General features: G+C 38.4%; 1 protein-coding gene across 3 annotated transcripts in view; it reads right to left on the bottom strand.

Annotated features, from left to right (window-relative positions):
• The window catches only part of MRC1 (mannose receptor C-type 1), a 172453-nt gene that overhangs the window by 59927 nt on the left and 97663 nt on the right, over positions 1-14863 (bottom strand). For all 3 annotated transcript variants that reach the window (XM_082452741.1, XM_082452742.1, XM_082452743.1), the window contains 3 exons: positions 14072-14245; positions 9973-10137; positions 1036-1149 (listed from right to left, as the gene is read on the bottom strand). In XM_082452741.1, coding sequence (XP_082308867.1) covers positions 1036-1149; positions 9973-10137; positions 14072-14245 — 453 coding nt within the window. The remainder of the gene's footprint in view (positions 1-1035; positions 1150-9972; positions 10138-14071; positions 14246-14863) is intronic.

Below are 14863 nucleotides of genomic sequence, written 5' to 3'. Positions count from 1 at the left end.
AAAATGTGACCCGTCCTTTCCCACACCCACGGCAGACATCACTAATCCTTACCTGTACGCTTTCCTAATAAATCAAGATTAGTACAGGATGGGGCCTGGGTTGGGAGTGAAGAATCGTACTCAGCAGAGTGCCTTAAGCAGCCACTAACAATGGTTGGTATTGGTGAATAAGATGAAGACTTTTTGTCATCATTGGTCCTTTTGTTTTCTCAGAATAATTTCTGTATACGTAAAACATCTTTATCATCTAGTCTCCTTTTATGTTCTGTTACCTCTATGTTACAACAATATAGAAATAATTAGCTCAGAGCATTTTCTGTCCTCCAAATAATGGGAAAGCCGTTGAAGGCTTGATCATCCCCTGTGTTTTTCTACAACGAAACTGCAAACTGTCAACAAAACTGCTCATGAAGGATGATGCTAGTACGGAGTATTACAATCTGTGGCTGGTATTATTTTTAATCCAACTCTAGTCGATTAAAAATAGGAGAAAATGGCGTCAATGTAGACCTTCAGATCATTATAACGATGACAGAAATATTGCAAATATCTCATGGCTCAAGATAATGAGAAATTCTCCAGCCCAAAACAATTTAAATTTCTTAAATTCATAGTGTGTGTGTAGATATAAATAAATATGTATAAAATCTTTGAATATACTATGTAGCATTATAATATTATATATATATATCATAAATATAAAATCAAATTTTTGAATATAATACCTAGCAAATCAAGGATGCTCTGAGAATATATACTTTAACAGAGTCCTCTATTGACGTGTGTGATTATCCTTCCAGACAAGTCCTTTTCCCAGAAATCTGGAATAACCTTTTAGTGTTAGAGTAGTCAAATCTAGTTGGCAGGTTTCAAAGCAAGGTGAGAAATAAACTGTACTTGATGAAATCTCCCAATTCTTCTCTTTGAGATCTACATGTGAGCTGATGAAGGTCTCCATGGTACCTAGCTAAGTTAAATGCAGACGAATTCAACCCGCTTAACCCCACCAAGTTAATCAGATGAGCTTAACCCTACCTGGTAACCAGTTCAAATATCGGAACGGACTGCCCCCGCTCCACTGCCATCCACTGTTGAAACTCAGACTGTTCAGTCCAATCCAGAGTCCTGAGGTCAAGGAACTGGTTAACCCTTTACGACAAAAGCAAAACAAAAACAAAACTGACATTCAGAAAAGATGGTGAAATCAAATTCAGAATCAGGTACTTGAATCAAAATGTACTAGAGAGAAGTAATGAAAATCATGCCAAGCATGTCTCCTTTGATCCTCCCATCAGCGGGAAGCAAGTACAACCATTACCTCCATCGGCATGTAAAGAAACTGAGATGAGAACACAGATAAGCCAGGAATGGTCTTGCTAAAGGTCTAACCCAGATGTGACCAGGCTTCAGCCCCCAGCGTCCTGATAAGCCAGGAACGGTCTTGCTAAGGGTCTAACCCAGGTGTGACCAGGCTTCAGCCCCCAGCATCTTGATGACTTCTATAGGATCATGTGAATGTGCTTCTAATTTGGAGAAGACTCTCTTTGACTATCGTCAAACAAAAACATGTTTACTTCATTTTAGAGTAAAACTAAGATTTATTTTGTATCAAAGTCACCGATTTCTATCATGAAAAAGTTTAATACACATTTCAATCTGTATCACTCTCATAAGTTATTACCCTGACCTCATATTTTAGAGCTTACTCTCAGAATTTTATTCGATGACATTTTAAAAAATCCATTTTTTTCCTCATTAAGATGATGATTAAAATCTAAACACTAAGTGCTTGTGCTACTATGAATAACACTTTACTTAGGCAGCTAATAAATCGTAATTACAATGTTTCAAAGTCTGTCCTAGGCCTGAGATGCAATAAAAAACAAAACAGAAGCAACATGGATTTCAGCCCGCCCAGGTTAAACAACTCTAATGTGCTATTACCTATAACTTTAATAAACCACGGATTTGTTCTCTCTATATTCTTTTTAGTTGATTTAAAAGAATTAATGAAAAGGAAAACTATCCTTTGTCTTAAATAAAATACCAACCTGAAGTGTCTATAAACATAAAGAGGGCTTCCCTGGTGGTGCAGTGGTTGAGAATCTGCCTGCCAATGCAGGGGACACGGGTTTGAGCCCTGGTCTGGGAAGATCCCACATGCCACGGAGCAACTAGGCCCGTGAGCCACAACTACTGAGCCTGCGCGTCTGGAGCCTGTGCTCCGCAACAAGAGAGGCCGCGACAGTAAGAGGCCCGCGCACCGCGATGAAGAGTGGCCCCCACTTGCCACAACTAGAGAAAGCCCGTGCACAGAAATGAAGACCCAACACAGCCAAAAATAAATAAATTAATTTAAAAAATATATATATATATAAAAAAGAACATAAAGAGTAATCATAAGTGGACCACTTTATGTTTACTGTTCTCTAGAGGATATATTCCCCAGTCAGATCTTTTCAATGGTGAGAATAACCACTTACTATATTCAGGACACTGTTTTCGCTCGTTTTCAATCCTCACAAACTCTAATTAGGTACCGCCATCTCCATTGTACAGATTAGGAATTTGACACCCAAAGAGTTTAGATGTCATATGCAGAGTTGAAATTTAAACCTAGGTTCTTTTGGGGATTTAATTCCCCGACCAGGGACCAAACCCACGTCCCTGCATCGGAAGCACGGAGTCTTAACCACTGGACCGCCAGGGAAGTCCCTAAACCTGGGTTCTTATGACATCAAATCCCAGACCCTTTAGTTCTGATGCAACCAACTAAGCTATCCAAATTCACCGAAAGTTCCCCCAATTTTTCATTAGCTGATATAGACACACATTCATGTCACAAATTCAGATGAAAGGGGATTACAGTGACTCGATGCCCCAGAATCATATCTCACATTTTTTGCTCCCCAATCCCATAAAAGCACAGATCACATTCTTGGAGAAATGTGACCTGAATGCTGTTAGTTTATTCAGCATCTGGCAGAAAGGCACTGACAAAGGGAGAACCCACTTGAGGAGATTGACTAGGTTGATATTGATTAGGTAGGTTGATGCTTAATGAACTGAACTGAATCCAATACTGGAGTTACTGACTGAAAAGTAAACCTTATTGTGTAATTTCTTTCAATAAAGTAATAAAAACGGGATGAAATTAACTACTAGCATGTAAAAAGTCAGTGAAAATTAATTCAGATTCACTTATCTTTATCAAGTGTTCTAGAAAAAAAAGTCTGAGTTAGTACAGCTCTTGCCCTTAGGTACTTTATACACCTTGAGAGGTATCTCGTCCAGTGCCTTCATTTTACAGATGAAGACACTGAGGACAGAGAAGTTAAGAAACTTGTGGAGAGTGAAACAGAGGATTAGTAAATTAGGACTTGCACCCAGGGTTCACTTTGGTGTTTCCAGTGAATTCAACCCTTGTTTAAATTAAATTTGCCTGTGAGTTACTATTATTGATATAATACACTTTCCAGATAAGTTTAGATGTTAGAGCACCTTTAAGTAAAGAACCATGAACTAAAAAGATATTTCTGATAAATGTCATCCCTCCCCAAACAATAGCCCATGGCAGAACTCACTCTGGTTACCTGTGAAGACTCAGCATTTGGTTCTCCAAAGTTGGAATTTTACCAAAAAATAAAATACTTATTACAAGCTATGTCAAGGAAATGACATTATCAAAAGGGAAAATCTTAATATTTCTTTAGTCTTAAATCTCTGCAATGAGCATCATTGACTACGACTGCATTCATTAAAAAGAAAATACTGATAATGAAGTGATAGAAATTCATTCATAGTAAATCAATTTTATAGTTATTCATCTCATTGATGGTTTCCCTTTAGTTTATTAATTATTTTACATAGTTATTAAAACTCTTTTGAGTACTAAACTATTACTTATGTCTCTTTAGGGTAAATTAAAGAAACCAACAAAAACTGCCATCTCACCTCATTCATGTAAATAGATAACTTATAAGGTGTCAGGAGGAGATGCCTGTGTACTAGTCTGTACCTTAGAAATGTCATTCTGGGATCAGTGTCATGTTGATACTATATTTTATGTTAATAGTTATTCTATTAAATACCACTGGACATTGATTTTTTCATAAATTATTTTTCTTACTGAAATATAGTTGACATACAATATTACATTAGTTTCAGGTATACTACATAGCGATCTGACATTGCATACATTATGAAATGATCTCCACAATGTCTAGTAACCATCTGTGCCCATACAAAGTTATTACAATATAATTGACCATATTCCTTATGCTGTGTATTATATCCCCATGACTTTGTTATATAACTGGAAGGTTGTACCTCTTAATCCTCTAACTATTTCACCTACTCCCCAACCCGCCCTCCCTTCTGGCAGCCACCCATTTGTTCTCTGTATCTATGCATCTGTTTTCATTTTGTTTTGTTTTCTAGATTCCATACATAAGTGAGATCAAGAGGTATTCATTTGTCTCTGACTTATTTCACTTAGCATAATACCTTCTAGAGTCACCCATGTTGTCACAAATGGCAAAATTTCATTTTTTTCTGGTTGAGTAATATTCCATTGTGTGTATGTATATATATACCACATCTTCTTTATCCATTTGTCTATCAATGGACACTTATGTTGTATCCATATCTTGGCTATTGTAAATAATGCTGCAATGAACACTGGAATGCATATGTCTTTTTGAATTAGTGTTTTTGGTTTTTTTCAGGTAAATAATCAGAAGTAAAATTGCTGGATCACATGGTAGCTCTATTTCTAATTTTCTGAGGACCCTCTATACGGTTCTCCATAGTGGCTGCACCAGTTCACATCCCCACTGACAGCACAAGAGGGTTCTCTTTTCTCCACATCTTTGCCAACACTTGTTATTTGTTCTCTTTTTGATAATAGCCACTCTAAGCGGTGTGAAGTGGTATCTCACAGTGGTTGTGATTTGCATTTCCCTGATGATTAATGATGTTGAGCATCTTTTCACGTGTATGTTTTCTTTGAGAAAATGTCTCTTCAAGTGTTTTTGGTTTTTCTCAGGCTTTGGGGGTCTATTTTTGATGTTGGGTTGTATGAGTTCCTTGTATATGTTGGATATAGCTATTCCCCAAAATCAAATATTCTGGTATGTTTTAAAACTTATAATAAAATATGCATATCTAAGTTTTCAAAACTATGAAGTTTTGAACAGAACTGTAGGAATAAATAAATTAGATTTTGCCTGAGATTGCTTAATTAAATTACTATGTTTGGCATGATGAGAAAAGATGATCACTCTTTAAGGAAATTGTCCTTTGAGACTCTCCTTATCTACTCTAGGTACTCCTAGGCTTGTTTTGAAGAATTAAATTAAGTAATACTTCTTAAAACAGGGCCTAATACACAGTATATGCCCAATAAATGTAAGCTATTGCTAGTATTAATATTATTATTATTGTTATTACTCCATGTTGAATTCAGGTTGGCAAAAAGTGTGATTTACAAACAAATTTCAAGCTTTGTGTTAAATATATCACTTAAAGCTGATGAGTGTCGTCCACAATTTTTTCTCTAATGTGTTTGTAATTTTATAAAGAAGATGACCAAATTTTTTTAGTATTATTACACAAAGCATCAATTCCACATGCTAAACTTTTTAATGTTGTAATTTTCCTGCATGTATCGTCTGAAACAGTTTATACCTACTTTTGAACTTAGCTGTAATAGAAGACGTATTACTGTCCAGTAGTACACTGTATTGTTCTTTTCTATACCGTGGTCCAATTTGTTCTCCACCCAGCACCATATGGAAACTGGCAAAAACAATCAAAGTAACTAGCCAATTTCACTTCCTATATCTTATTTCAGTTCTATAAATCCTAATCCTGCACATATGTAGTTATAAATCTGATTCAGGAACTAAGGATTCAATAGGGTGTCCCAATCTTTTTGAGGGTAGAAGAAGAAGAGATGATGAAATGACTCTGGGTGATATAAGAATTGGCCGCTGGGTAGAAGCCGTTAACCCAGCAGATAATGTGAAATCAGATTGCCAGTTTAGAATAAATTTACTGGAGCAAGGAGCTGCTGACATCTAAATTAAAGGTTCTCTTTAGTGCTTTGGGGGCCACCAGATCCTTGCTTATTTTTAAGTGAGACCCAGGCAGAGCGTAATGGAAAGACAGTGCTGAATTCCAATTCAGTCATTTTCTGAACATGCGGCATTAGGCACAGTTCCTAACTTCTCCCTCCTAATCTGTTATCTATAAAGTGGGGACAATATTACTCATTTACAAGGTTGGTGTCAGCTTTAGAAATAAAGCTCAGTGTCTGACACACAACAGCTGTTTAATAAATAACAGCTAATTTGATCTCAAAGTCATAAGAGGCTTATACCTTTTTGAAAAATGAAATTTACTACTCAAAATTCTCACATAAAAGAAATCATATTTTAAAAGGGTAACTATAGATAACTAGTGGGAAGCAGCCGCATAGCACAGGGAGATCAGCTCGGTGCTTTGTGACCACCTAGAGGGGTGGGATGGGGAGGGTGGGAGGGAGGGAGATGCAAGAGGGAAGAGAAATGGGAACATATTGTATATGTATAACTGATTCACTTTGTTATAAAGCAGAAGCTAACACACCATTGTAAGGCAATTATACTTCAATAAAGATGTTTAAAGAAAAAAAAAAAAAAAGGGTAACTATGTGTGGTTTTTAAAAAATGTTAGCACCCTATTTTCCAGAATGGAGTAGATGACAATCCTTCACTCACACCAGGATTTTCTAGTCTTCCCCAATATACGCCATTAAATCCCAAATGTCATGAATATCTTCCCTCTAGAAAACAAAAGTCTGGTTTATTTTTTAAATTCCCCGTCAGACTTTTTTTGTCCCCTAATGCATGACATTTTTGACTTAAAGAAAAGCAGGAAATATTACAAATCTCATTCGAGAAGTCATTCCTACCCGGATTTCAGTTAAAATTTGCTGACTGAAATTCCGGAGGCTTGGATAAGATTCAAATGAGTATCTGAGGTGAACTCAGCCTCCCAATCTCTTAGGGCTTGTTTGCGCTCCTGGGGACACAGTAATAGCCCTTGCTGATTAGAGAAGCATTTCCTGCAGCCAGAAGCCTGATAGCGGAGCCAGGAATGAGGAAGTGAGTGGAGGGCCCAGAGATGCTGTCCTGCTCACATAGCCCCTTTCCCCTAGCAACTGGGGAAGAGTTCACAAGTGAACTGTGCTCTGTCCCTTGGCTTCCAGAAAGCCAGAAAACAAGCAAAACTCAGAACAGTCAAGATAACACAACCCGCAAACAGATTCCTTCAAAAAAAAAAAAGCCAAGTGAAACCATGTCAACTCTGAGTTTTCTCTAAACCGTGCAAGCCAGCACAAATCACACCAGGATTGTCTCAACTCATTCTCTCTCTTCCTTAATCACCTACATAAATTTTATCTTATCTCTGTCTCTGTTTTCCTCTCTTTCTCCTTATTTTTACACATGGCTGCAAATATTGGTCCCTCTGTACTTTGCCCCAATACTGCATACAAAGGTCCCAAGGACCAACACAAAACAGAATCACTGGGCAGATGGAGACATAATCCCATCTCTGAGTTCACGAATGCCCATAGTGAGGTCGTATTGCTTTTCTATTGTCAATCTCTTTAATGATGGCCGAAAGAAAATGGTGGCTTGCAGCCTATACTGAAAGCGGAAAATTTTTAAATGTTATACTTGGTACAAGAAAGATTTCATTACAGTGGAGCTAGTATTCATGATGTAGTCCTCAGAAATGGCCTAGAAGTAGAAAAATCTTTCTTACCTAATAACGCTTTGTGTATTTCACAAGGTGGTGCTAAAAAAAATTCATGTTACATTTTTTTCTGCCCAAAATAGAACGCAATCAACATCTTCAAATTCAATGACAAAATAATAACTTATAGGAGAAGTGTGTTCCAATTAATGGAGAGGATCATCCGAAAAGAGCTGGAGAAAGGGAATCCCAGGTGATGAGACAAGGCTGGGGGCGGCTCTGTCCCTGGTACCAGTTCACACACACTCTCCCACTGCAGCGTAGCAGCCTCGGGTAATCGCCCCCAGGTCCCCCGGCTTCACAGAGCTGGGGCCCTGGCAGTCAGGCTCCTGAGTCTATGCTCCTCACTCCTGAGCTCTGCTGCCTGCTGTCCCGGCAGATGCAATCTGTAGGCATTGCTGATACAGCAGGTACTGTACACAGTGCTTTGCCAAGTGTGGTCCCCATCCACTTGCCCTAGAATCACCTGGAAACTTGATAACATGCAGATTCCAGGACCCCACATCATACCTACTGATCTACAGTCTCTGGGGTTTGCACCCAGGCAGCTTTGCTTTAACAAAGTTCCCTGGTGATTGATAAGCAACTTCACACTTAAGAACCACTGTCTTCTCGCCATGAACTGACCACGGGTCCAAACGTGAGGCTGAATTTCTAAATAATGGTTTTTCTTGTGTTGCATCCTCATTTGTCAGTCAGCAAACATTCCTTGAGACCGTCTTCCCGGAAGGTTCTGTGTGAACCTCGTTAGGGGTGGGGAGGACATACATATTCACAAGACAGTCCTCACTTTCAGCCATCTGCCCTCAAATCCATCCTCCACACAGCCTTCAATTTGCTTTTCTCATGGCACTTAACCGTAATTTGTATTTATTTGCTCGTTTTCTTGTCTATGTGTTTTCCCCACTGGACTTTAAGCTCCACGTGGACAGGACAGGGCAGGCTTTGGTCACCGCTGTGTCCCCAGGAGCTAGCACGATGCCCCACACAGAGAAACCACCCATCTTGTAGAATGAATGAATGAATGGATAAAAAACGAATGTATTTACAGTCTTGTAGGGGAAGTGGGACACATGTAAGTAACCACTGTAAAAGTGGTAAACAAACAAGAGAAAGGCAGATGGAAAGAGAGAAGACTGCATTTCAACTGTATAAAATGTGGGGAATTCCAGGTACAAGAAATGCCACGGGGACAGATGTGGAGGAGAGAAAGTATGAGACATAGATGAGGAACCCAAAAGTTTTCTTTTGTCAAGACTGCGAAATGCACAAAGGGGAAGAGCAGTCAGTGGACAGGTGAGAGCCCTTGCATGTCAGGCAAAGGTGTGCTGTTAATTATTTGATAGGAAGTGAGAAGCCACTAAGAGTCTTGCAACATGGTGGTCGCTGGATCAGAGATACTTTCAGCTAGTAGCAGGGTCGGGGTGAACTGCAGGCAGGGATTAGAGCAGGGAACTGAGGATGCTCTTTCTCCCACACTCGTTTCTGGTCTTGATCTCTCTGTTCCTCAAGTGTGGACTGCAGACGCTAAAACAGACCCTCTCATCTCAAGCAAACATTAGCTCTTTTCATCGTCACAGCCTTATAAGAACAAATGCTAAAAAAACAAACATTGTAGAAAGAGTATCAATAAGACCTGAAAACCATTAGAGTCTAGGGATTTGAAAGACAGGAGGCAAAAGGACAGCCCTTCACCTGTCCCTGCTTGTGGTGGCAGCTCTTCAGTTTATCACGTTAAATTCTCCCATGCTAATGGAAAACCAATGATTTCAAGTTAGACCTCGAATATTTGACCAGTATGGCACCCGTGTCTTGTGTCCAAGAACGGCATCGCTAATTGATTGTAGCATCTTCTACTCTGAGTCCAAATAAATCCGCCGAATCATTCTCAGCACAAGTTCTAGACACTGACACAACTGATAGAAGAAAGTTGGCTCATGAGGTGAAAACTATTTGCCATCCCAGGTGCCTTTTTCAGGATGCACATTTGTCAAACCCTCTGCACCATCTGTTTAGGACTGACTCTATCATGATGTTAGATAGAGTTAGATAGATCATCTAGATAGATAATTCTATCTAGAATTATTCGTGTTGTATGCTTTTAAGTTAAACTATACAGAAATAAAATAATCATGATTTCACAACTTTGTTTTCTTTTCACATCTTTACCTGTCAGGTATGTCTGCTCATGTATCTCTGTGACGCTCAGGAGTTCAGCATTCTGTTGTTGGCAGCTCTTCCTCGCCTGGTGCCAAGTTAAAGCAGATTTGGAATTTATCTGGTAGGAAATGCTGGTCAACGGATCTTTATTCCATAAGCTTTCACTGCCCTCAACTGTAAAAGAAGTCAAAAGGAATTGACTACATTATGCATGGAAAGAATTTTCAGTGAACAATATTTTTAAAACAATCTTGGTAGCATTATTGCCTAAAGCATTATCTTTTCCTTTTTTTCTTTCTTTTAATCAGTTTTAAAGTGACTATGAGATTTTCTTTACTCCTGAAATGAAGAGGGGGAGTTTTCAAAGATCGACCGCATTCCATCTCCTTCATGTGCCTCCAGAAAGACAGGGACTCACCATCTCTATTTTTCCATTAGGACATTTGAGATCAGATGAGTTGGGAAGTGAGGCAAATACACAGACTAAGAATAGAGATGCCAGCCCAACTTCCTTAATCTAGAAAAACAATAATAAAGGGAGAAGAGAAAATAAATATGTCTTCTCTCAGCAACGGATATTTCACCTGCACATTCTAGTTTGGTCTTTTTAGACCAAAGACACAGGCATTAGAGGGGAAGGTCATAGATTCCACAGGCAGACTGACCAGGACCTGCCTCCAGACTCTGTCACTCACTGGTGATTCAACCTTAGTTAAATTGTTAACCACCTCTGGAGTCTCATGTTCTTATCTCTAGCATGTATTAAACATAGGTAGCTCCTGGCAATAGTTGATTGTTAGTTTTTCTTCCCTCAGAGTAAAACACTTTTTAATTTAAATTTTTTTTTTAATTTTTTAAATTTTTACCTTATTTTTTCCTTTGCTATTTTATGACTCCCAATATACTCTATAAACTTGGCTATAGTCTATGAAAGGCCAATAATATAGATGGATAAATATTATTGATTGCATTTTACACATAAGATGTTTGAGAAATGAGTCAACAAATGAAATATTTTTGTGTGCTTCATGATATAAAAACTTCTCTTTTGTCTTTTTAATAACATAAAATTCTACTTACAAGTCATGTGAAGTCATAATCCTTTCATTTATTTATAAGGAAGAGAAAAGATTATGTAAATTCTCAAATTTTCTGAGGAGTATTCAACTGGCTACCAAATTGGACAGTTGTCCGTGTGTATAGAGCCTACACCATATATATGCATACAGCCAACATTATATATACACATATAGCCCACACTTTATATATGCATGTAATTGTGATTCTTTGTATCTGACAAGGAAGTGACCTTTTTCATATACTTACCACACACTATGATATGAAATTTGTGGTTCATGAAACACCAAAGAGGAAGAAAAATATATCAACATTTCATCTGGGCAACAGCATAGACATTTCTAAGATGTTTTAACTACAAAATTATTATATATTCACATAAAAAATATATTTGAATTAGTAATGTTAAATTTAAATTACCACAGTCTGAGGTCTTACTAGTTTAATGTGCAAATGGGTTCTTCACCATGTAAGTGAGATCACTCAAATGAGACTGGTTTGAGGTTTATTTGAAGACGGAGCTATTTTAAATAAATAGTTTTAGAAATTTGGAGGTTTTGCTTGTAAAGTGTGAGATATAAAAAGAAGGGGGGGATGATTTTCTCATCCAGAAATGAAGGAAAGGGCTACAGATGACCAAAGAAAGAAATGCAATTTGATGCTTCTCTTCATTTAAATAAAGTATATTTTGCATTTTAAATCAAGGAATTAAGACCTATTTCTCAATGCATGCATAGGTTTGCTGACTCTATATCTCTCCAAATTGTTCAAATTCCCACAGTAAACCAGCACAACTGACGCTGAAAGCTAAAATTGCAAGCTATGGGGAATTGAGAGAAAGGAGTCTTTTCCTTTTCCTGTTCTCCTGATGCTTGAAAATAAATGTCTAAATAGAAGGAAAACATTACAATAAACAATACAAAGCACAATGAGGAGCATATACTAAGTGTCACTAGGTCAATAGCTGGGACCTCATCTTCCTGTATTGAATCTGCTAGTTTAAGGCTAACATAAAATAAAGTGTTCTTTTGAAAAAAACACAAAGCAAAGACAATGAAAGAGTTTGGGAAACTGCAAAGCCCTTCAAGAAAGGCATGGAATGTATAAAATGTGCTTTAAAATTGTAATGCATATTGAAATCAAAAGTGTTTTAAATTTCCAGTTATTTTACTTTTACAATTAACTGGGCCAAATATATAATTTGCTTTGGAAGACATAAATTGGAACCAATGAGACTAAAAGCTTATTCTAGAGCCTACCCAGTTTATCCCTAAAACACATGTCTAGCCAAGGTGTTGTTTTTTTCATGATTAGTGGCTGGCCATTTGTCCTCCATTTAATGATTCATTAAATCATACATGCAGCCAACAACGTCCCTGTCAACACCATGTAAGTGCAGGATGTTATAGCTGGACCCATGAGATCTGTAGCCCCAAGACACTGCATGATAACGGATTTAGAAAATACCATTCCTACAAAGTCCAGAGGAAGATGTGCCTCAATCACTGAAAAATAAGTCTTGCTTTATCTTGTGAGGAAAAAGTTCAGTTTTGTTTTCAGACAAAAAGCCTTCTAATATAGAGATCAGACATCAATCAACCTTTCATGGGAATCAAACCTTTAAAAGTTGTTATAAAACAGAAATGCATTTACCTCACCCAAGACTGGGAGAGCAATTCCACCATGAACACAGGAAGACTGAGTTTTTGTGGGTATTCACACAGAACTGAGGGACTGGACCCAGAGGGGACTTACAATAATCTATGGGGCTGAGAAATCAAATTAATTTTTAGTAAGATGTTTAGGGATTAAAAATCAAAAGAGATAAATAAGCACAATTCTTGGAATTCTGTCTTTAACTTGACAAACTAAGATATGTTTGTAAATTGGACTGTTTTTTACAATAACGCTTGGAATACCGTGATGGTATGTGGATGTGTGATCCTGAAAGTTTAGTGGGGTAAGCAGCACTATTGCAATGCAGGTGGTCTCACAATCAGCCCAGACTGTATCTGAGGCTCTGCCCCAGCGTCCGCCCCTTGGCAGCACAGCAGGAAACAGGAGCCCTGATCCACAGAGTCTGAAGTAGCAAGAGGTTGGGGGTAAGAAGTTCAGGGGAAGAAAAGGAAGGCAGGTGCTGGCAGCAAGAGGAGGATGTGGGGTGATGGGGAGAGGGAAGCGAAGAACTCTTCCTTCTCTGTTTTCTTCAGCCCCATCCCTGCCTTCCAACACGTATGCCCTCCTCCACCCCACCCAAAACCTACTGCCCTGCTTCTTTATAAATTCTTGAGCATGGAAAGGACACCAAGAATTTTTATGGCCCCCTCACTTCAATACAATGCAATGTCACTTATTTTGCATCATTGCAATAAGACTTACATTTTCATTTTAAAACCCCTTCAAGCATAGACATAACTCACTTCCATTGAAGCTATGTTAAATTAAATAATACTCTTCTTAAACTTAATTTAAGAAGAGTAGCATTACTATCATTTTCACAGTGAGGAACCCTTTTCATTACATTGGCACAAAATTCAGGAGCCACTCACATCTCTCTCTCTCTCTCTCTCTCTCCATCAAAACCAATGCTGTGGCATTGCTTAAATTCTGTTTTTGATCTATAGTTTAATAAAGGTAGATCATTGGGGGGGTTGGAAAATGGGATGCCCACCTGTGGCATTAAGTATATATTGCATCATATACAGTATAATTTGCCCTAAAGTCTTAGAAAATAACTGCCAGTAACAGTGGAATTTGAGGAGAAGTAGTAGTTAGTGAAAATAAAGGGGTCATTTGATGCAGCCTAGGGCTGAGAGTCAGAAGATCTGTGTTCTTGTCTTTAGCCAATACGGATCACTCCCTCCATTATAAAATGGGGACAATGACATCTGCAGAGGGTTGTGGTGGAGTATGATGAGAGAGTAAATGAGAAATCACTTGGAGGAAGAAATGTTCTCGATAAACACAAAGTCTTATCACTAGGTTGCCATACTAAACGCGCCAAAATTGTCTTGATGATAAAGTCACTTACATTTCAATGGACAATATCCAAATAGCCGATCCATGTCATAATCTGTAGTGGTTCCACACCAGAGCCATCCGTCTGATCGCCCAGCAGTTGTGCAATCCGCATACCACTTGTTTTCGAACTTGAATGGAAATGCACAGGTTGCCCCGTTGGCATTGCCCAGGAGCGTGTACATGGCTAGAAGAGACACATTGACTTGTGCTTAGAATGGATGTGAATCTCCTGAACGATCACTGTCCAATCAGAAGGTTACTGCGAGGATCGGTCTTACGCTTCTAATCACACCTCTTACACTAACACAGGGAACGCCTTTGTATTTCCCTTCTCTGGCAACCCCTGTCTTTTGCTGGATACATGTGTCCTCGGGAAAAACTCTAGCACCACTTCTGTTCTGCTGTCTTTTGCAATAGATTTTCCTCTTTGCTCTCATGAGCCAAAAGCAGTCAGCTCTACTGACAACAACTTTGACTTCTGCATTTCCTCCAAATAGAGAAAAGGCCATTCTTCCCCTTGGTTGGAATCAGAGAATTACTGAATCTCTAAATTGAAAAATAACCTTATAGCTGTGTAACCCAAACACACAGTCAAAACTTCAATCCCCTCCAACCACTCCTGTCAAGCCAGACTCCACTTGAGTCCCTCAACAATGGCTACGAGAAAGGGTAGGAACGTTAGCATAAATCTCTAATTCACATCATAGAAAGAAATCACTTAAAACCCTTAGATACTATCTATAATCAGTATTTGTCTTTTTTTTAAAAAACGAGTCCAAACAGATCAAAATGTGAAGCTCTA

Source organism: Balaenoptera physalus (assembly GCF_965194825.1).
Source record: "Balaenoptera physalus genome assembly, chromosome: 2".
In the NCBI taxonomy this organism is placed as follows: domain Eukaryota; kingdom Metazoa; phylum Chordata; class Mammalia; order Artiodactyla; family Balaenopteridae; genus Balaenoptera; species Balaenoptera physalus.
This window is presented reverse-complemented; position numbering and strand designations above follow the sequence as displayed.